The following is a 21,946-nucleotide window of genomic DNA, read 5'->3' as shown; positions in this document are numbered from 1 at the left end:
TGAGGCCAATGTGGGGCTCGACTCACAAACCATGAGATCATGACCTGAGCTGTCAGCATGAGGCCAATGTGGGGCTCGACTCACAAACCATGAGATCATGACCTGAGCCAAAGTCAGATGCCTAACTGACTGAGCCACTCAGATGCCCCTAGACTTTGCTTTTGACACAAATTATCTTTAGGTCACAAGTCAAGATTTAATGCAAACATTTAATATTTACTGAGCACTTACTATCTGCTAGGCATTGTTCTAAATACTTTGTGTGTATTACCTCATTTCATCTATCATAACCCTATGAGGGTAGGTGCAATTACTATCTCTATTCCATAGAGGAGGAAATCAAAGCTCAGAAATGTGAGATAACTTAGGGGCGCCTGGGTGGCTCAGTTGGTTAAGTGTCTGACTTCAGCTCAGGTCACGATCTCACGGTTCGTGGGTTTGAGCCCCGTGTCAGGCTCTGTGCTGACAGCTCAGAGCCTGGAGGCTGCTTTGGATTTTGTCTCCCTCTCTCTCTGCCCACCCCCACTTGGGCTCCATCTCTCTCTCTCAAAAATGAATAAATATTAAACAAATTAAAAAAAAAAAAAGAAAAGAAATGTGAAATAACTTACTCTAGGTCACACAGATAGCCGAAGGCAGACCTGGGATTTAATACCTTGGCAGTTTGACTGCAGAGTCCCCATACTTCACACAGCAGCTGTACTGGCCCTTACTACACTGTAACCAAATGGATCTTGAATAACAAATTTAAATATACAGCAAAAATTAGTGGCAAAAACACCAGGGGAAAATGTTTATGATAAAATTTTATTTTACTTATTTTTAAAGATCTTTTTATTTATAAAGTTTATTTTTGAGAGTGACAGAGTGCGAGCAGGGGAGGTACAGAGAGAGGGAGACACAGAATCTGACACAGGCTCCAAGCTCTGAGCTGTCAGCACACAGTCCCAAGCAGGGCTTGAACCCATGAGCAGCGAGATAATGACCTGAGCTGAAGTCGGACACTCAACCGATTGAGCCACCCAGGCACCCCTATGATAAAATTTTAAATGGAAACAAAACCACAGGTTGTAACATTCCATCTCTGATGCAGAGCCCACTAAATGTAGAATCTTAATTTTAATAAAAAAGATTTAAAAAATTATGAGTAATTGAGGGATTTTTGTCTAAATTTTTTAATTTTTAGAAAAACAAGCTATAAAAAATATTACTAGCATTGCCTAATTTGTGGAAATATACAAATTTCAAGTAATCTTAATATAATTCTATTTCCAGAAAAATAATAGAACAAATCAAAACAAATGGTAAACAAAGTTTCTTGAATTTCCGGAAACTAATAAACATTCATTTTAATCAAACTTGAGGCAATGTCACAAATCTAGCTAACAGCAGGCAATCTCCCTGCCCCTAAACAGCTGTTTCTCAGAAGAAAAACAAAATTGAACATTTCTCTTCTGATTCAGTATATCAATACTCATGACAAAATATTTGGTTAAACAGTTATAATTCCTTAATGACATTCCAATTAAATAAGTTTTCTGTATTGAAAGTACAAAAAATTGAATCTTCTTAAATAAAACCTTCACTGCTTAATACCTAATTTGAATTCAGGGCAAAATAGAAAAAATAAAAACCAAAGCTACCCCTCAAATTAAACTGGTTAACATGAGGGATGCCTGCTAGCTCAATCGGTAAAGCTTACGGCTCTTGATATCGGGGCTAGGAGTTTGAGCCCCACGTTGGGTGCAGAGATTACTTAAAAATAGACTCTTTAAAAAAGTAGATAGATAAATAAACTGGTTAACAGGAGATATTCAATGATAAAAATGAAATGGTGACTTTTTCTTTTTAACTGAGGCATTAAAAAAAGTTTTTTAAAAATGTTTATTTTTGAGAGAGAGAGTGTGAGTATGGGAGGGGCAGAGAGAGAGGGAGACACAGAATCCGAAGCAGGCTCCAGGCTCCAAACTGTCAGCACAGAGCCCAATGCGAGGCTCGAACCCATGAATGGTGAGATCATGACCTGAGCCAAAGTCTGATGCTTAACCTACTGAGCCACCCAGGCGCTCCTTAACTGATGCATTTTAAATAAACCCAGCATTTAGAGAGATCACGAAATGTAACATATTGCACTGGCAAACAAATAGGATATAGGCAAATAGGAACTCATATTGCTGGAGGTACAGAAAATGATACAAGATTAATGGAGAAAAATTTGGCAATGTCTATTGGAATTACAAGTGCACATTAACTTGAATCATACAGATATCCATCTTACGGCTATATGTATATGTGAGAAATGACATTCATATAAAGTAATTCATTGCAGTACTACTTGTACTATAGCAAAAGACCAACCATCACCTCTGTCCACCAGTAGAGAACTGAATAAATTATGACATATCCATTCAATGGATATAAAAAGATTAAATAAACTGTGTAGTAATATGAGATGATCTGCAAAAGCTATGTGAAAAAATAGTAATGCACAGAACAATGTGTATGCTACCATTTCTGTTAAAATAAACAGATAAATACAAGTGTTTGAACACTTATAGAACAATTCTGGAGGGCTAGGTAAGAAATTTGTTGTAGTGACTATTTGTAAAGAGAGGAACTGAGTGGATATGGAAGATATTTATTCTTTATCAGACTTTCTTTTGTATCCTTTCACTGCTTCTCCCTCTTAACTATATTTATTTTAAAACAAAAGAAGAATTATAAAATATATGTTTTAAATTTTAATTTAAAACAATTTAAAGCACAATACAATTTATTTTATTTTAAAAATTTTTTTACATTTATTTTGAGAGACAGAGTGAGATAGAGCATGAGCATGGGAGGGGCAGAGAGAAGAGGAGACACAGAATCTGAAGCAGGCTTCAGGCTCCGAGCTATCAGCACAGAGCCCGACACGGGGCTCGAACCCACCAACTGTGAGATCATGACCTGAGCCGAAGTAGAACGCCCAACCGACTGAGCCACCCAGGCGCCCCGTAAAACACAGTACAATTTAAAACTCATATATAACTTTTCAGAGCATACTTAAGTATTAACTAGACATTAACCAATTTATGGCCTCCTTAAAGTTATGTATTCAGGGATGCCTGGGTGGCTCAGTCAGTTAAGCATCCAACTCTTGATCTCAGTTCAAGTCATGATCTCATGGTTATGAGATTGAGCCCTGTGTTGGGCTCTGTGCTGGGCAAGAAGCCTGCTTAAGATTCTCCCTCCCTCAGGGCACCTGGGTGGCTCAGTTGGTTAAGTGTCAGATTTTAGCTCAGATCATGATTTCACACTTTGAGTTCAAGCCCTGCATTGGGCTCTGTGCTGAGAGCTCAGAACCTGGAGCCTGCTCTGGATTCTGTGTCTCCCTTTCTCTCTCTGTCCCTCCCCTGTTCTCTTGCATGCTCTCTCTCTCTCTCTCCCAAAAATAAATAAATATTTTAAAAAATAAAAAAAAAAAGTATTCTCCCTCCCTCCCTCCCTCTGCCCCTCCCATGCTCTCTCTCAAAATAAATAAATATTAAAAAGAAAGTTATGTGTTCAGAATGTCCACCACCAGTGCCAATGTATTATTTGTAACAGTGAACAAGACAGTTGCATAATTTTGTATTGCTGTGTCTGTATGTCTTTTATTGGAATACTGAATCTTGAGAATAATAAATTTATGTACTAACCTTTGACTTTCAGTGTTTTGAGGACATGGAGCTGGGGTTTCAGATGATGAATTTTTAGGATTTTCTTCATTCGCATCCTCATTCTTATCAGCTTGGGAAGTTCTTTTCTGGAAATAGGATGCTGCAGATGCCTGTAAAAACAAACATAATGAATACTGCAACAAAAATCTAGTACCATTTTATATACTACAATCAAGTTTTGAAAAATGTGGAAGAATATTTATAATTATTTAGTATTCTTATACCAACATGTGAAGTCCTGAAGTTCTCAGTTGAAAATAAACATGCCTATAGACATAAAACCCAAAAAAACTATTACTTCAAATTCCATGTTTTCTAAATGAATAAAATTATATAAAATGGAAAAGATAAAAGATCTATTATACTAATGACAAATGTGAGGTGAAATACCAAATCTGGGATGAAATCTAGAAGGCAAAATCAGAATACGGAAGAAGGAAAGATTGGGGCCAGCATCATCATTAAAAAAAAGATATGCGTCAGAATCATCTGGGAAATTTTTTTAAAAGCCAGACAGATGCCTGAGTCTTTGGGGCGTGAGTATACACAGTAAAACCTTGGATTGTGAGTAACTTGTTCTCCAAATGTTTCACAAAATTAGCACACATTTCTAACAAATTTTAACTTGATAAATAAGCAATGTCTTGCAATACAAGTAGTAGGTTACACCATGATCACAACTGAGCCAATGTTTTTCTCTCTCACTGGCTGTAAGACTGTGTGTGATCATCTCGCGTGCTCAGATGCTCAGTCTCAGGCTGCAGTGTTTGGCAGAAATCAGTGATTTTTCAGAACATAGGAAGGTGCCCACAACTGGCACTAGTTTATTTTTTGTCACTTCAAAGCACCTGTGGACAGTCCTCCGCTTTTCCATACAAGAGTAAGCTTAGGAATGCTTTGTTTCATTCTAGGCAGGCTGCCTGCAGATATAGACCCTTTCCCCTGCTGCCTTATTGATAGTTACATTAAATACAGTATATGACAAAACTTTATTAATACTGTACGGTAGTCAACATTGTGCAAATGTATACAATGGCCCCCATGAAGAAAGAGATTCCACTGAGCCAACAGATAGCAGTGATTCCATTAATGATAGTGATAGCCGTCCTACACAATAACCCTCTACTCGTCTCCCTCACACCAGCCATGAAGGTTTTCAAAGGTAAGTGCAGGTTAATTTATTTTTCTTTATCCTTTGTATTTTATTTATTATTTTGTATTACAGTACTGTAATCATTTTTATGTGAATGTTTTTGGGTTGTGGAATGAATCATCTGAGTTTCCATTATTTCTTATGGGGGAAATTTGCTTTCATATACAAGTACTTTGGATTACAAGCATGTTTCCAGAACAAATTATGCTTACAAACCAAGGTTTTACTGTATATATTTTAAAAAGTGATTCTGAAGCAAAATCAGATTTGAGAACCACTACCCTCCCTAGGCAATCAATGATAAACAACTGGAGCCTCCTGCCCCATACCTGAAAGAGTGAACAAAAACTAAAGCAAGACAAACAGATCATGTGCTACTTGTTGCTAATGTGGGTAGTTGAAATAGTACCTGCTTAGACTTTGGCTTTGGAACTAGAGGCTTTATAACTGGAGACTTTTCATTATTTGTAGCTCGACTGAGTGCAGATTTCTTGGATGATCTGTTCATATTGTCTAAAATATTAGTAGAACGTGCTGAATTCACTGAAATGGCAGGCTCTTTGGAACTGGCTGATACCTAAAGAACAAACTACTATTAGCATTTTATGTTTAAAGAAGAAAAACCCCAAGAGATTCATTTTTCCTCTAAATTTCTGTTAAGTCTAGGGGCGCCTGCGTAGCTCAGTTGGTTGAGTGTCCAACTTTGGCTTAGGTCATGATCTCATGGCTCATGGGTCAAGTCCCATGTTGGACTCCCTAGTGTCAGCACAGAGCCCGCTTCAGGTCCTCTGTCCTCTCTCTCTCTGCCCCCCCCCAACTCATGCGCTCTCTCTCCCTCTCTCTCAAAAATAAATAAACATTAAAAAATGTATATTTAAGTGTCTTTTAAGTCTATATTGTAGTGTCACATTTGGAATTGAATACATTTTGTATAATCCATATTAAGACTGACACACATATTAAATATAACACATCCCTAAGAAAAACAGGGACTATCTTTCAAAACCATAGGTATTCAGAAGATAAGTCTTAGCCCAAGCATGAACTAGTGCTGCTTTCAACTGTTTTCACAAAAATCTGTTTCAATCTTTAATGTTTCCAAGTCTGAGGAGGGTCATCTGGTGGTTTGGAAATATTTCTCTGTATAAAAATGTACTTAAAAACATGTTAAGTATCACTGGAAAGAGTTTACCTTGAAGGGGTTTACTCGTCCTTGGTTGCTAGAGATAACTGCACCTTTCATAAGAAAGAAACCCTCACTTAATAGTGGTAAAACATAAAAGACTTCTGACTTCTGTAATAATAGGTCATTTTAATCTGTATTATATAAAAACAAATGTGCTTTGCAACTTTAGAATTATTAACAACTCTATATGACCTCCTATCTATTTTCCAAGACAAAATAAAAGTAAAAGCTATTAAATGGAAACTATCCCAACTTCTCACTATGAAATATATAAACCTGTATAGATCTATCCTTTTCTCCTGTTACCATGGAAGAATGGTGCCTTATTTTAGCTAAGGTTAATAATTCATCTACTTGTGCTCTAGATCCTATCCACTCCTGCTTTGTCAAGAAACTTGTCTTATCGACGGCTATTCCATCTTTGGATTTTTCACTCTTCATTGACTACTCAAGTTTCCTAACTTAAACAAAAACAAACCCTCTCAACTTCACATCACCTCTAGCCACCATTTACTCCTCCCTCGTCTATACAGTCAAATTCTCAAGAGTTGTCTACATGGTTATTCCCAGTTCCTCACTGCCCCTACATTCCAACATCCACAATAATACGGCTTCCAGCCCTACTACCCTATAGAATTTGTTCTTGCTAAGGACTCAATAAACTCCATTTGGCCAAATCTGGTGGATAGTTTTCAGTCATCATCTTATTTGACCCCCTCAAAAGCATTCTACATAGCTAAGTGTTCTTTTCTTCTTGACACTGTCTCCTCCCCTTGACTTCTGAGATTCCCTATTCCCACCTCGTTCCTCTTTGATCTCATTCTCTTTTGATGGTTCCTCCTCCTTAACCTCCTGGGCCTAATGTTTAAATGTTGGGGATTCCCTCCCCAAACTGCAATTCTTTAATCTCAAATAAACTCTCATTTGACTCTCAAAAAAAAAAAAAAAAATGTTGGGGATTCCCTAGGCCTAAACTCACTTTTCTTCTCACTTTATATCCTCATCTATGCCCAGGGTTTAAATTGCTATGGTTATGCCAATAATTTTCACTTTATATCTCCCTCCCAGACTACTTTTCTAAGCTCCTAACCAAAATATCCAATAGTAATTCATCATCATCTTACCAAAATCTGCATTTCCCTAGTGCTTTCTGACTCAGTAAGTGGTTCCATCATTCACTCATGTATTCAAGCTGGAAACTGAGTCATTCTTTACACCCTAAACTTCCATACTCTCTACATCTTTTTCAGAAACACCTCTTCAATTCTCATTCTTTCATTGGTCACCACCACCCTATCCAAGCCACTATTCAATGTCACTTTTGGAATTCCTCGGTAGTCTCCTTATTTGTATTCCTCCTCTGCCAGTGTGCCGTGCTATGCCTGCTTAAAGCCTACAACAGCCTCCCAGAGACCTCAGAATGAAGATCAAAAATCTTTACTGTGGCCTACATGGATCTGCATGATTTAGCTCTTGCCCATCACTCCTAAACCACTCAGCACCACTTTCTCTCTGCCTGTGCTCTTCACACCACTCTTACAATCTTAGCATATGCTGTTCCTTAAGTCACACACTTTTCCTTTGCTTCTGCTCTCACCCACTTTTGCCTAGCTGACTCTTAATCATCCTGCAGGTCTCTGCTTTAAATATTTCATGAGGCCTCCCTTGGGGTCCCCACCTATCTATCACCACTGACTAGATTAAAGCAAACTATTATATACTCTTTTAATACTCTGTACATGTTTTTACAGGTAAATTTTAAAAATCAAAGTAATATATGTACATGGTTTAAAAAGTTGGGGAATGCCTGGGTGGCTCAGTCGGTTTTAAGTGTCTGACTCTTGATTTTGGCTCGAGTCATGATCTTATGGCTCATGGATTCGAACCCCATATCTGGCTCTGTGCTAACAGCACAGAACCTACCTGGGATTCTCTCTCTCTCTGCGCTAACAGCATAGAACCTGCCTGGGATTTTCTGTCTCTCTCTCTCTCTCTCCAAAATAAATAAACAAACTTAAAAAAAAAAAAGTCAGTTGGTACTATGTAAGATTTATGCAGGAATCAACCATGCATGTCTACTTGACTTTTGGTATCTCCCACCTAGTCAAACATAATAGGCATTTAATAAATATTTGTAAAATGACCAGTTTCACAAACAAAATTCCTGATAAAAACAAACTTAGGATGGCAGAGTATGTGTGTGGGGTGGTTTAAGTACATATATCACTTTAAAAGACTACTTGAACAATTTTCCTGATATTACAAAATCACAAATATTTCTTACCTGACTTAACAGCTGGCACATCAGAGGAGTTTGCATTTTTTGAAAATGGATTCTGTCCTATAAAATAATTAAGATAAAACAATGCAGTGTAAATGGGGAGATAAAGTTCCTCTCTATAATCAACAATCAGCAAAGGTGTCTTGACACAGTACAGGTATTCAATTTTCCTCAGCCAAGCAAAATGAGGAAAGCCACAAAATATTGCATTTCTCATCTTTAAATTGCTTTAAAAATGTATCTTACCATACTTATGTATTTCTGGTTTTTCTTCTTTATCATCAGCTTCTCCAGTATCCTCTTCATCTTGTTCAACTTGGTTTCTGAGCCTTAGCTGGCTCCACTCTGTAGCAGTATTACTGTAACTAAACAATAATATTATTCAATTAAGAGCTATGCAAAGACCAATTAAATTTTCAGAATAGTAAAGAATAATTTAAACAACTGATTATTTCTTACCCAGCATTCAGCCCTTTTCTGAAATCTTCCTCTTCTTCTTCTTCCACCTGGGTTGCTGCCAATTCTGCTGCCTTTTCCACAGCCAGTTCACTAAGTCTTTGGGCCAATATTAATCTCCGGGAACGAGAAGCATATTTAATGGCTAAATTCACAGCATTTTGAGTCATTAAATCAGCAAGTTCCACACAACGAAATTCCCGCTCCAGTTTACAAGAAAGCTAACCCAAAATGGAAAAAAAAAAAAAAAAAATCACATCAAGCAAAACTTTTAAAAAATAAGAGAATGATACTACTAGTATCTGAGAAAATGCTGGTTTTCTAGATAATGTATCTCACTGATTCTAAGATGCATAGTTTTTACTCAGTTTAGCATCTCTGAAAGTAGGAAGCATCTTACAATTTATGGTGGGTCAGAGTTTGCAGCATTTTTTTGGCTTATATAAATAAAATAATGGTACATTTTACAATCACTAGTAGCTTAGATTCAATGAAATAAGGCATGTGATTTCAAGCTATTAATTACAAAGGAAGTAAGATTTTCCTTTAAAATTCAAATGTGGTTTTCTTAAACTCATTTTGCTGCCCACCCACCCTCATCCTGCCCTCATCAAATAGGGTAGCAAATTCAAAGAAGGAATAAATTATAAATGATTAATTAGTTATTATTTTTCCCAGAACTGGCACACAAATACTACAAGTGAATCGGGGGGCGGGGGGGGAGGGAGGCGGGAGGAGTAGATTTATCCACTCATTTTTAAGTGTGATTGTCTATGATTTCCAATTACCAGAAATAGTTATACAACTAACAAATAAACAACTTCCTTTTTCTTGCTGTATTTTAATAAAAATTTCAATAAAAAACAAAGGGCATTCATTAAATATCTTTGAAAACACTTGATTACTTTTTTTTTTAAGTTTATTTTTTTTTTAGTTTCATTTTTTATTTATTTCTTAATTTACATCCAAGTTAGTTAGCATATGGTACAACAATGATTTCAGGAGTAGATTCCTTAATGTCCCTTACCTATTTAGCCCATCCCCCCTCCCACAACCCCTCCAGCAACCTCTGTTTGTTCTCCATATTTAAGAGTCTCTTATGTTTGGGGCGCCTGGGTGGCTCAGTCGGTTTGAGTGTCCGACTTTGGCTCAGGTCATGATCTCGCAGTCTGTGAGTTCGAGCCCTGCATCAGGCTCTGTCCTGACAGCTCAGAGCCTGGAACCTGCTTTGGATTCTGTGTCTCCCTCTCTCTCTCTGCCCCTCCCCCGCTCATGCTCTGTCTGTCTCTCTCTCTGTCAAAAATAAATAAACATTTAAAAAAATTAAAAAAAAAAAAGAGTCTCTTATGTTTGGTCCTCCTCCCTGTTTTTATATTTTTTGCTTCCCTTCCCTTATGTTCATCTGTTTTGTATCTTAAAGTCCTCATATGAGTAAAGTCATAAGATTTTTGTCTTTCTCTGACTAATTTCCCTTAGCATAATACCCTCTAGTTCCATCCATGTAGTTGCAAATGGCAAGATTTCATTCTTTTTTATTGCCGAGTAATACTCCATTGTATATATATACTACATCTTCTTTATCCATTCATCCATCAATGGACATTTGGGCTCTTTCCATACTTTGGCCATTGCAGATAGTGCTGCTATAAACATGGGGGTGCATGTGTCCCTTTGAAACAGCACACCTGTATCCCTTGGATAAATACCTAGCAGTGCAAATGCTGGGTCAGAGGGTAGTTCTATTTTTACTTTTTTGAGGAACTTCCATACTGTTTTCCATAGTGGCTGCACCAGTTTGCATTCCCACCAGCAGTGCAAAAGAGATCCTCTTTCCCTATATTGTCGCCAACATCTGCTGTTGCTGGAGTTGTTAATGTTAGCCATTCTGAAACGTGGTATCTCATTGTAGTTTTGATTTGTATTTCCCTGATGCTGAACATTTTTTCATGTGTTGGTTAGCCATCTGGATGTCTTTGGAGAAGTGTCTATTCATGTCTTTTGCCCTGGGTTATTTCTTTCTTCACTGGGTTATTTGCCAGTTATATGCCCTTTCTTCACTGGGTTATTTATTTTTTGGGTGTTGAGTTTCATAAGTTCTCTATAGATTTTGGATACTAACCCTTTACCTGATATGTTGTTTGCAAGTATCTTCTCCCATTCCGTCAGTTGCCTTTCAGTTTTGCTGATTGTTTCCTTTGTTTTGGAGAAGGTTTTTATTTTGATGAGGTCACAATAGTTCATTTTTGCTTTGGTTACCCTTGCCTCAAGAGACATATTGAGTAAGAAGTTGCTGCGGCCAAGGCCAAAGAGGTCTTTGCCTGCTTTCTCCTCTAGGATTTTGATGGCTTTCTGTCTTACATTTAGGTCTTTAATCCATTTTGAGTTTATTTTTGTGTATGGTGTAAGAAAGTGGTCCAGGTTCATTTTTCTTCATGTCGCTGTCCAATTTTACCTTGCTGAAGAGACTGTCTTTGTTCCATTGGATATTCTTTCCTGCTTTGTCAAAGATTAGTTGGCCATACCAACAAACATTTCTGGGTCCATTGCTGGGTTCTCTATTCTATTCCATTGATCTGAGTGTCTGTTTTTGTGCCATTGATTATTTTCCTTTTGGTATGCATTCTGACAACTCAAAGTGAGGCAACTCAAGGACAATGTAAGGAAAATTAGTACTTCATAGACTAAGGGTCTCATAATTCATAGAGTAGAAGGATTATTTTGTTACTCAGACATCCCACATCTGATGAATCAGCACAGAAGCTTTAGATAGTCACCTGCATGTCCTTTTCAAGTTTTCTACTATCACTATTGTATAAACAATACCTCTTAATCAGGGTAGTACTCTGCCTCAGAGGGTGTTTGGAAATGAAAAGAAGTAGTATGGTTCTCATAGTAACAAGGTTAAACTTCAGGCATTTGCCAGGGGGACAGGAATGCTAAAGAACTGACCAGTCCTCAAGCTACTGATACCCTACTAACAACACTGTCCCAGAGGAAAAGCTCCTCTAATGATAAATGGTAAATAAACCAAACATATTTTCTTACATATGTTGTACAAAGAGAAAAGGTTACTAGTTACACAAGTGACATTTTAACTTTTTTTTTTTAATGTTTATTTTTGAGACAATGAGAGAGACAGAGTGCAAGCGGTGGAGGGGCAGACAGAGGGAGACACAGAATCTGAAGCAGGCTCCAGGCTCTGAGCTGTCAGCACAAAGCCCAATGCGGGGCTCGAACTCACGAACCATGAGATCATGACCTGAGCCGAAATCGGACGCTTAACCGATTGAGCCACTCGGGTGCCCCTACAAATGACATTTTATAAAAGAAACAAAACTTACTTTACAATAAACTAAACTCAAGGCAGTGTTGCATAGTGGTGACAGTAGTGAATACTACCTTTTGGAAACTGGAGTTATAATTAGCTCTGTGGTCTTAGATACCACTTTTCCCTCAGAATCTTTTTTCCTCAACTTTGAAATGAAAAGTCTGGACCATTTACTCTCTCAAGAAATACTGAAGTCTATTATGTATTACACACCATATAAGCACCCAGCACACAGTGGTAAAGGAGATGTGATCACTGTCCTTAAGGGGCTGGTGCAAAATGAACAAAGAAATTAGGTTATACTCCTCACCATAAACCAACCTCAAGTGAGGACACGAAACATATGCACTTTATATTTTAACTATATTTATATATCAAATATATATATATTTATCTCTAGAGATAAATAGACTTAAAATATCCAGGGCATGAAACCTGGTTACTAGCTATAAACAAACTTTCATCACACAATTGCTTAAGAGATGACAAAAGGCAAGCATATCTAAAAGCCTTATCAAACAAAGTTCTTAAGATTACTCAGCCCTGGAGGTCTAAAAGCCCACACTCAAACTTTATTTTGTTGTAGGAGCTATAGCCAGTTCACAAATTTTATTAAACATCAGAATACCTGGAGTGCCTGTGAAAACATAGACAAGTGACCAAAAGCAAAAAGGGAGATAGCACCAGAACAGTTTATTTCTGCCTATGATCTTAGTTATAGGTAATGTTTCAAATATGTTAACTGCAATATCAACTTGGAAACAGAACTTTCAAGGAAGAAAAACACTACTGGATGCAACTTAAGAATTGGAGGTTGTGCCCTGTTGGTGGGAATGCAAACTGGTGCAGCCACTGTGGAAAATAGTATGAAGGTTCCTCAAAAAATTAAAAATAGAATTGCCATATAATCCAGTAATTCCACTATTGGGTATTTACCCAAAGAATAAAAAAGCAATAATTCTATAGAAATTTTCTTTTTATTAATTTTGAGGATGGGCGGGGCAGAGAGAGAGAGAGAGAGAGAGAGAGAGAATCCCCACCAGGCTCTGCACTGTCAGCACAGAACCCAATGCGGGGCTCGATCCCATGAATCATGAGATCATGACCTGAGCCGAAATCAGAAGCCATATGCTTAACTGAGTGAGCCACCCAGTTGCCCCCCAAAAGCACTAATTCTAAAAGACATATGCACCCTTATGTTTACTACTGCATTATTTATAATAGCCAAATTATGGAAGTAACCCAAGTGTCCATCCATAGATGAATGGATGAACATGTGGAATATATATACACAATGAAGTATTACTCAGCCATAATAAAGAATGAAATCTTATCATTTGCAATAACATGGATGGATCTAGAGAGTATAACGCTAAGTGAAATAAGTCAGTCAGAGAAAGACAAATACCATATGATTTCACTCATATGTAGAATTTAAGAAACAAAACAAACAGGGGTGCATGGGTGGCTCAGTTGGTTAAGCATCCGACTTCAGCTCAGGTCATGATCTCGCAGTTGGTGAGTTCGAGCCCTGTGTTGGGCTCTCTGCTGTCAGCACACAACCTGCTTCAGATCCTCTATCTCCCTCTCTCTTGGCCCTTCCCCTGCTTGCTCTCTCTCAAAAATAAATAAACATTAAAAAAAAAAAAAAAAGAAACAAACAGGAAAAAGAGACAAACACACTTTTGGGGCATGTGGGTGGTTCACACTCGGTTAAGCACCTGACTTTCGCTCAGGTTATGATCTCACAGTTTTTGAGTTAGAGCTCCACATCAGGCTCACTGCTGACAATGCAGAGCCTGCTTGGGATTCTCTCTCTCCCTCTTTCTCTGCCTCTCCCCACCCCTATTCACATGCATGTGTTCTCTCTTAAAAATAAACATTAAAACAAACAAACGAATGAACAGACTCTTAACTGTAGAGAACAAACTGATGGTTACCAGAGGGGCTGTGAGAAGGGAGAAGGGTGAAATAGGTGAAGGGGATTAAAAGCACACTTATCTGCTTATGATCTTAGTTACAAGGTAATGTTTTAAATATTTTAACTGCAATATCAACTGGGAAACAGAACTGAGTAGAGAACTGTTGAATCATTGTACTATAACCTGAAACTAATATAACACTGTTAATTATATCTAATTTCAAATTTTTTAAAAAATTAAAAAAAAAAAGATTTTGAGGTTGTGGAACTTGGTGCTAACTCACATACTTTTAAGAAATACAATCTATAGAAAAGTGTAACTTTAATTTTTCCAGTATATTTATTTTACTCACCGCAAGCATTTTCATTAAAAGTTCCTGTTGTTCTTTTATTGCTTGATTTTTACTACTTTCTTCATATTCATAACCATTTTTAGCTAAATAATCAAGGTGATTGTGAAATATAACGGAACGCCAAAATTGTTCCTACAAAAGGGAAAAAACTGCTTAGAGAAAACTATCAGCTTAATACCAGGCAAGTGTTAAATATTTATCTTAAGATAACAGTTTCTGAATAAAATATTTTTTGAAATATTCTTTCTATAGTTTATTTTATAATTCAAATTTTAATGTGATACCAAAGTTTGACTTTATCTTCTATCCTTAAAAAAAAAAGGGAATATAGTATTTTAAAGTTTCTTAGCTATCATAGTTAATGCTCAGAAAACTTGTTAAACTATTTTTTAAGAGACCGATTTGCTTCTTGGTTAGAGTAACTAATTGCAAGGTTTCAAATGACTTGATGGCACAAGGGTAGGACCATAGTGAGGCAAGCCTGGCGCCTAAGACACAAAATTTATGGAGGCCCACTCTCTCAGGCACTCAGCCCAACTCTGACAGTGAATGCCTTGCCCTAGTGAGGCCCTGATGATCATACTCATTTATCTCATAGACAAAACCCCTGGAAGTAGTGATGGCAATCAGTTACCCTGGTGGTAATAAGCAGTCCTCCCTCCCTGCTACAACTAATTATTTAATTATAAAGTAATGAGTAGTCAACAATGGTCATCAGGGTAATTTTTAAATGTCTACATCATAAGCAATGTATTATCAAATTCAGAGTGTCAAGGTAAGATTTCCACATACCTCCATTTGTCCTTTCTCTGTTGCAGTCTGACAATAAGGAAGCTTAAAGGATAATATAGCTACAGCAGGGCGTGGAAGGGTGGGAGGAAACCGAGAACCTTTACAAGGAATGCACCTGTCAGTACAGAAAAAGTCTCACCACAAAAATTTCCTCCAACATCATAAAAACTGTTAAAATATAAATTTTCCAAAAGTCAGTAACTTGGAATAATATTATTCCAATAGCTAGCTTAATAATAAACAGTAAATTATTCTTTTTTTTAAAAAAAAAGTACTTTGGGGTACCTGGGTGGCTCGGTTGGTTAAGTGTCCAACCACTGGTTTTGCCTCAGGTCATGATCTCGCAGTTTGGGAGTTCAAGCCCCGCATCCAGCTCTGCGCTGACAACACGAAGCTGGCATTCTCTCCTTCTCCCCCCACACTTGTTCTCTCTTTCTCAAAATAAAAAAACTTAAAAAGTAAAGTACTTCAGGCCTGATTAGGTATAAAAATTAATCCCTCCCTCTGCATTTCAAAAATCCCTCTTTATATCAGCTTTATTAAACTATCACTTAAAGTGAAACAGGCCTGGGGCACCTGGGTGATTCAGTCGGTTAAGCATCCAACTCTTGATTCTGGTTCAGGTCATGATCTTGCAGTTTGTGAGTTTGAGCCCCACACTGGGCTTTGCACTGACAGTGTGAAGCCTGCTTGGGATTCTCTCCTTCTCTCTCTGCCCCTGCCTCACTCTCTCTCAAAATAAGTGAATGAACCTTAAAAAAAAAAGAAAGTGAAATAGGTTCTCATCAGCTTTTCCTTAGCAAACTGCCCACTTTTAAAATACAGAAGCTGTGCCATAAATAGCTGTCATGGGATTCACATTATAAAACAGATCACCCAAGATAAGATACTGATGAAGCATATTCACTTTTATTTGTCAGTCTTTTTACTGCTGGTAAAAGTGTCAAACAAGAGAAAAAGATGGTGAAATGTCCAATACAGATGAGTGTCTATTACTAGATATTGGTGAGAGTGAAGCAGAAAGTCCAGTATCATTTAAAAGGTTATAATATATACCTGCTCTGCTAAATCAAAGGTTGCCTTACATGGTAATAAATAGCTTAGTGGGCAAGAACACTGTCTAAACCTTTTCTGACTAGGACATGTAAAGTATTTAAAGATGCCCCTCAGCATTAATACTAATGGAATTTATTAATTAAAAAACATTCATTAATCACCGAATGATATATGCACATAGAATACTCTTTTAACTTATGTATTCCAAGTTATTTATAAGAAAACCACTGGAAAACCATACCTACACACTGTAAGTACCTTCGGCAAACTTTCTAATTTTTATAGTCACTTTAAAATACCGTACAATGTTCAGTGCTTACTAATAACCACCCACTTAATTTATAGTACAGCCTTTTAGTCATGGCTTAAAGTCATGTCTTTCTTAAAGGGAAATACTATGTAGGTTTAAATTTTTTTTTCGTAAGTATCTTCTCGTATTATCAAATGCCCACTAGAGAAGTTAAAAATTAAATAATGGCAGTACACAGGAATCTTTTTCAAACTACCCAGGTCCCCTTCCTAGTGAGATTTGAACACACCTTTTTGTTTTTGTGACCACACAATAAAAATACAAACATGTTTTTAGAGTTCCAATATTTTTGTTTATTTTATTTTGTTTTTTATTTTTTTAAAGTTTTTATTTATTTTTGAGAAATAGAGCATGAGCTGGGGAGGAACAGAGAGCGAGGGAGACACAGAATTTGAAGCAAGCTCGAGGCTCAGTCAGCACAGAGCCCGAATGAACTTGTGAACTGTGAGATCATGACCTGAGCCAAAGTCGTACGCTCACCCGACTGAGCCACCCAGGTGCCCCCCACCCCAATATTTTGAACTTACAATCTCATTTCTTCTTCTTCCTCCCCTTTTATGAGTTCATATAAATCAGTGGTTTTCACCACACAATATGAAGTGGCAGTGTGAATACCTACAGTTTGAAAAATCTCTTGTGGCAATTCTGTCATTCACCAAAGCCAGTGGTTTATTAGTCATGCAAGATGAAAAAGGGCATGTGCATTCAGAAAAGGACAAGTCCAATTACATACACATATACATATATTAACAAAATCAGAAAGAACATTGGGAGTAATCTTAATGCCTTAATATTATTTTTTCTATAAAAAGACATACTCTCTTGTGTAAAAACATTTTATAGCTCAAATACTTTACTGATTTAGTCATAGTAAGCAATTATCACTATAAAAACCTAGGATTTCATTAATAGTTTTTTAAAGCCACATTTATATCAAAGCAGAGTACTAATTCACATTTCTTATCCTTTTAGACTTGAAGTAAAAAGACCTGTTATCCATTAAGTGTCCCTTTCATGGATGAAGAGGAAAAACAAACTCATTTGACTGCTAATTTGGTGGTTTTTGCCTACAATGAATGAACTTCCTGGAAACTATGTGGCTAAACCATCTGGAGAAGATGTGAAAAAATAAACTACAGTTTACTAAGACAAAATTACTTTAATTCTTTTTCAAATAAACCATAAAACTTGTTCTCTTGTTAAAGAAAGAGTTGAAAACATATCAAACTGGAGACGCTTGGGCCAATATCCAGACTAAGCTTCCCCTCAGCAATGAGTTTTGCTTTGTGTTCTCGGTTGCATGGAGGAGACTTTGTTCACAACTTGTTTTGAGTGTTTACTCAGGAGTTGATAATGATTTTACTAGCCAACACTTCCTGGCTACTGACCTTATTTACCTTTGTGTAATATAGCACATATAGTCAGTACTATAACAAATGCTTGTTAAATGAACGAAACTCAAAAAAAATTTTTTGTCTTTAAGCATGTCAAACAACTCTTAAGAGCTTTCAAAAAGAAAAAAAAGATGTTTACAGAGAGCAAATTAGACAGTACCACACAAAATTAGTAACCTCTCAGTTATACGTTAACCAGTAGTGATCATGGAAAAAAAAAATCTTCAGTAGAAACAATAAAGACAATTTTTGCTAAAAAATTTGCTAGAACAGAGGTAGGAGTGATACTTCTACAGATTAGTAATTACTCATATTCGTAATTAAAGGCAGGTGTTTTGTACTGATTCAAATGACATGTTTTTAATTCTTTTAATTATATCCCTAGGAGTTGAACAGCTAGGTCATATGGTAACTCTGTGTTTAACCGTTTGAGGAACTGCCAAACTGTACCAGTTTATATCCCACCTAGCAATGTTTAGGGTTCCAATTTCTCCACATGCTCAACAGAACTTTCCATCTTTTGGGTGATAATCATTCTAGTGGGTATAAAGTGGAATCTTTGTGGTTTTGATTTGCATTTCCATAATAACTTACGATGCTAAATATGTTTTTATATGCTTATTAGCCATATGTGTATTTTCTTTTGAGAAGTGTCTATTCAAACACTTTGCCTATTTTTTAATTGAGTTGTCTTTTGAGTTACAAGAGTTCTTTATATACTCTGATACATAACTCTTATCACATAAATGATTTGCTTCACTGTTTAAAAAAATCTACATAGTATTTTTTAATTTTTTTAAATGTTTATTTTTGAAAGAGAGAGAGCGAGCGTGAGCAGGAGAGGGGCAGAAAAAAGAGGGCAACAGAGAATTTGAAGCAGGCTCCAGGCTCTGAGCTGTCAGCACAAAGTCCAATGCAGGGCTCAAACTCACGAAGCCTGAGATCATGACTTGAGCCAAAGTTGGACACTTAACCAACTGAGCCACCCAGGTGCCCCTATATAGTATTCTAATGTATAGTTGTATATAATATTATTTCCCTATTCTTCTAGTAATGGAAATTTAGGGTTCCAATCTTTTGTCAATATCAACAATCTTACAATGTAGAAAATCTTTCACATGTATCATCATTCCCACATGTGCTAGCAGCAGTACTTCCTAAACTTTAATGTACACACGAATCACCTGAAGATCTTGTTAAAATGCAGGTTCTGATTCAGTAGGTCTGAAAATGATGCCTGAGATTCAGCATTTCTAATAACTAAGCTCTCTGGTGATGCTGATGCTGCTGGTCCATGGATCACACTTTAAATAACAAGTACCAGTATGTCTGTAGGACAAATCCTAAGGCAGAATTATTGGATCAAAGAGCATATGCATTTCTAATTCTGGTAGTTCTTGACAAATTGCTTTCCAAAGGGATTGTAACCAATTTATACTCCCATCAGCAATTACAAACGTGATTATTCCCCCACAGCCTCACCAAGAGTGTTATCAAATTTTCAGATTTTCCTCATTTGATAAGTAAAAAGAGAATTTTAGTTTCGATTTGTATTTACCTTATTTTGATATCATCTTTTTATATATTCAAGAGCCATTTTTATTTCCCTGTTTACTTCCTTTCTTGGAAGTCTCCAATTACAGCTTCTGTGATATGACCCTCAAGTGATTTTTCTTACTTGCTTAGCTAATAGTTCTCTTCCTCATTCAAAAGCTACGTGTTCCAATATCTGATCTCTAAATGTTGGAATTTTTTTTTTAATGTTTATTTATTTTGATTGAACACTCGTGCATAAGCGAGGGAGGGGTAGAGAGAGAGGGAGAGAGAGAATCCCAAGCAGGCTCCATGCTCAGGGGTGAGATATGGAGCTCGATCTCACAACCATGAGATCATGAACTGAGCCGAAATCAAGAGTTGGATGCTTAACCAATTGAGCCACCCAGATGCCCCTCTAAATGTTGAAATTTCTAAGTGTTGGAATCTGTGACCTTTTTTTGTTACTTTCTTCTATGTGATCTCACTTATTACTATGACTTTAAATACCTTCTATATTCTGGTGATTCCCAAATTTATATCTTAGAATAATGTATTCTAGTATCTTCTTGATATCTCCATTTGGACATTTTGCAGGCAATTCAAACTTAACACAGCCAAGAAAGAAATTGTTTTTATCTCTCTTATTTCTATAAATGGAATGACTATCCGTCTAGTTGCTTTAATGGGAAACATGGGTGTCATTATTGAGTCTTCTCCATCACTACCAACCCCCAACCTACCAGAAAATCCTGTTTCTTTTTCTTTTTTAAGTTTACTTATTTGTTTTGAGAGAGAGAAAGAGAGTGTGTGCAAGCAGGGGAGGGGCAGAGAGAGAGAGAGAGAGAATCCCAAGCGGGTTCTGCACTGTCAGCAGGGAGCCCTACGCGGGGCCTGAACTCACAAACCGTAAGATCATGACCTGAGCCAAAATCAAGAGTCAGACACTTAACTGACTGAGCCATCCAGGCGCCCCAGTCCTACTGTTTCTATCTCAAATCTGGTTCCCATTAATTTCTGCTGCCCCCACACTAGTTCCAGCCGTAATTATAGCTCACTTAGATGACTGCAAAATCCTCCTTAGTGTTTCTCAATGAAGGCACTGATAGCATTTGGGAATGACAATCTGTAGTTGAGCAGGACCATTCTGCACACTGCAAGATGTTTGACAGTGCTGGCCCCAGTTCTCTAAATGCCAGGGTAACCCCAAATCATTGTGACAGCTATAAATAATACCCCACATTTCTCACATCTCCAAACATCCCCACAGAAAGCAGGATAAATCCCCTGGGTGAAAACTTGTCTCCCTACTTTCAATCTTACCTCTGCCAATCCATTTGCCACATATAGTTTCTTTTTATAGTATAAATCAGATTACATCATTCCCCAGATAAAACCCTTGAATGGCTTCATGACACAACTTCAAATAAAATATTAACTTCTCTGTATGGTCTATAATGCAGCCTGGTCTAACTTTCTGAGATCATGCCTCTCACCAATCCTTGCTTCTTGTATGCTATTCACATTTACATCCTTTAATTCTTTAAACATACCTAGTTCTTTCCGATCTGTGGTCCTTTATACATGCTGTCTATACTGCAATGATCATTTGTCACTTCACTCTTTCCTAACAGACTTCCTGGCCTCGAGTCTCATTTTAAATACTAGAGTACCTCTATTAAGAGTCTTATGTGATGATGCTACCTAGAATGTGTCCTTCTGTTATTCTCCACCATGGGTCTGCTCAGATTAATTTATGGTATTTATCTCAAGGAGTAATTAACATTTACTTGTTTCTGTTATCTGTCTCCCCAATCAGTCTATAAGCTCCATGAAAGCAGAGATCTCTTTGTTCACCAAGTACTTACTCAATGTCCCTGCCAGTTGTTTAGACCAAAAACACATCAGGTTTCAAAAGAGAGAAAAGTATCTAATACAATACTGAATAGGGACTATACGGATTGAGAGTTTTACACTATGAGTCAACTACTACATTTCTACTAGCCCTCTGCCTGGTGACAAAAATTGAGCCTTATAAAAAAATCTCAAAAAGCCACTAAATTATTCAATTCTAAATCACAGTTTAAAGTTAAAGGCAGAAGGGCACCTGGGTGGCTCAGCTGGTTGAGCATCCAACTTCAGCTCAAGTTATGATGTCACAGTTTTTGTGAATTCCAGACCCATATCTGGCTTCGTGCTGGATAGTGCAAAGCCTGCTTCTGATTCTCTGTCACCCCTTTCTTCACCCCTCCCTCGCTGTGTGTGCTGTCTCAAATAAACATTAACAACAACAACAAAAAAATTAAAAAATAAAAAGGCTGCAATAAAAGATGAAATGCCACATTTAACCAGAACTCTCTTCCCCATCTGGCTGAAATAATACTACAGTCACACTAATATGCTTAATTTCTATTTAGTTTAAGTCCAGCAATCAGTTGCAAACTTCAAAATGAATATAAATCAATTTCTAATTTAGTGAATA

The 21,946-nt window shown here is 37.0% G+C and overlaps 1 protein-coding gene across 3 annotated transcripts in view; it reads right to left on the bottom strand.

Annotated features, from left to right (window-relative positions):
* WDHD1 (WD repeat and HMG-box DNA binding protein 1) overlaps positions 1 to 21,946 on the bottom strand; it is a 66,505-nt gene that overhangs the window by 4,106 nt on the left and 40,453 nt on the right. For 2 of the 3 annotated variants that reach the window (XM_049612727.1, XM_049612728.1), the window contains 8 exons: positions 15,172 to 15,286; positions 14,380 to 14,511; positions 8,781 to 8,998; positions 8,568 to 8,686; positions 8,325 to 8,381; positions 6,047 to 6,090; positions 5,264 to 5,431; positions 3,681 to 3,811 (listed from right to left, as the gene is read on the bottom strand). In XM_049612727.1, the coding sequence (XP_049468684.1) occupies positions 3,681 to 3,811; positions 5,264 to 5,431; positions 6,047 to 6,090; positions 8,325 to 8,381; positions 8,568 to 8,686; positions 8,781 to 8,998; positions 14,380 to 14,511; positions 15,172 to 15,286 (984 nt within the window). Of the gene's footprint in view, positions 1 to 3,680; positions 3,812 to 5,263; positions 5,432 to 6,046; positions 6,091 to 8,324; positions 8,382 to 8,567; positions 8,687 to 8,780; positions 8,999 to 14,379; positions 14,512 to 15,171; positions 15,287 to 21,946 lie in introns of those variants that run through there. The other variant, XM_049612729.1, reaches the window with a different exon arrangement.

The sequence above is a fragment of the Panthera uncia genome, assembly GCF_023721935.1.
Source record: "Panthera uncia isolate 11264 chromosome B3 unlocalized genomic scaffold, Puncia_PCG_1.0 HiC_scaffold_1, whole genome shotgun sequence".
Lineage (NCBI taxonomy): Eukaryota > Metazoa > Chordata > Mammalia > Carnivora > Felidae > Panthera > Panthera uncia.
Note: the sequence above shows the minus strand (reverse complement) of the source record. Positions and strands in the feature narration are given on the sequence as shown.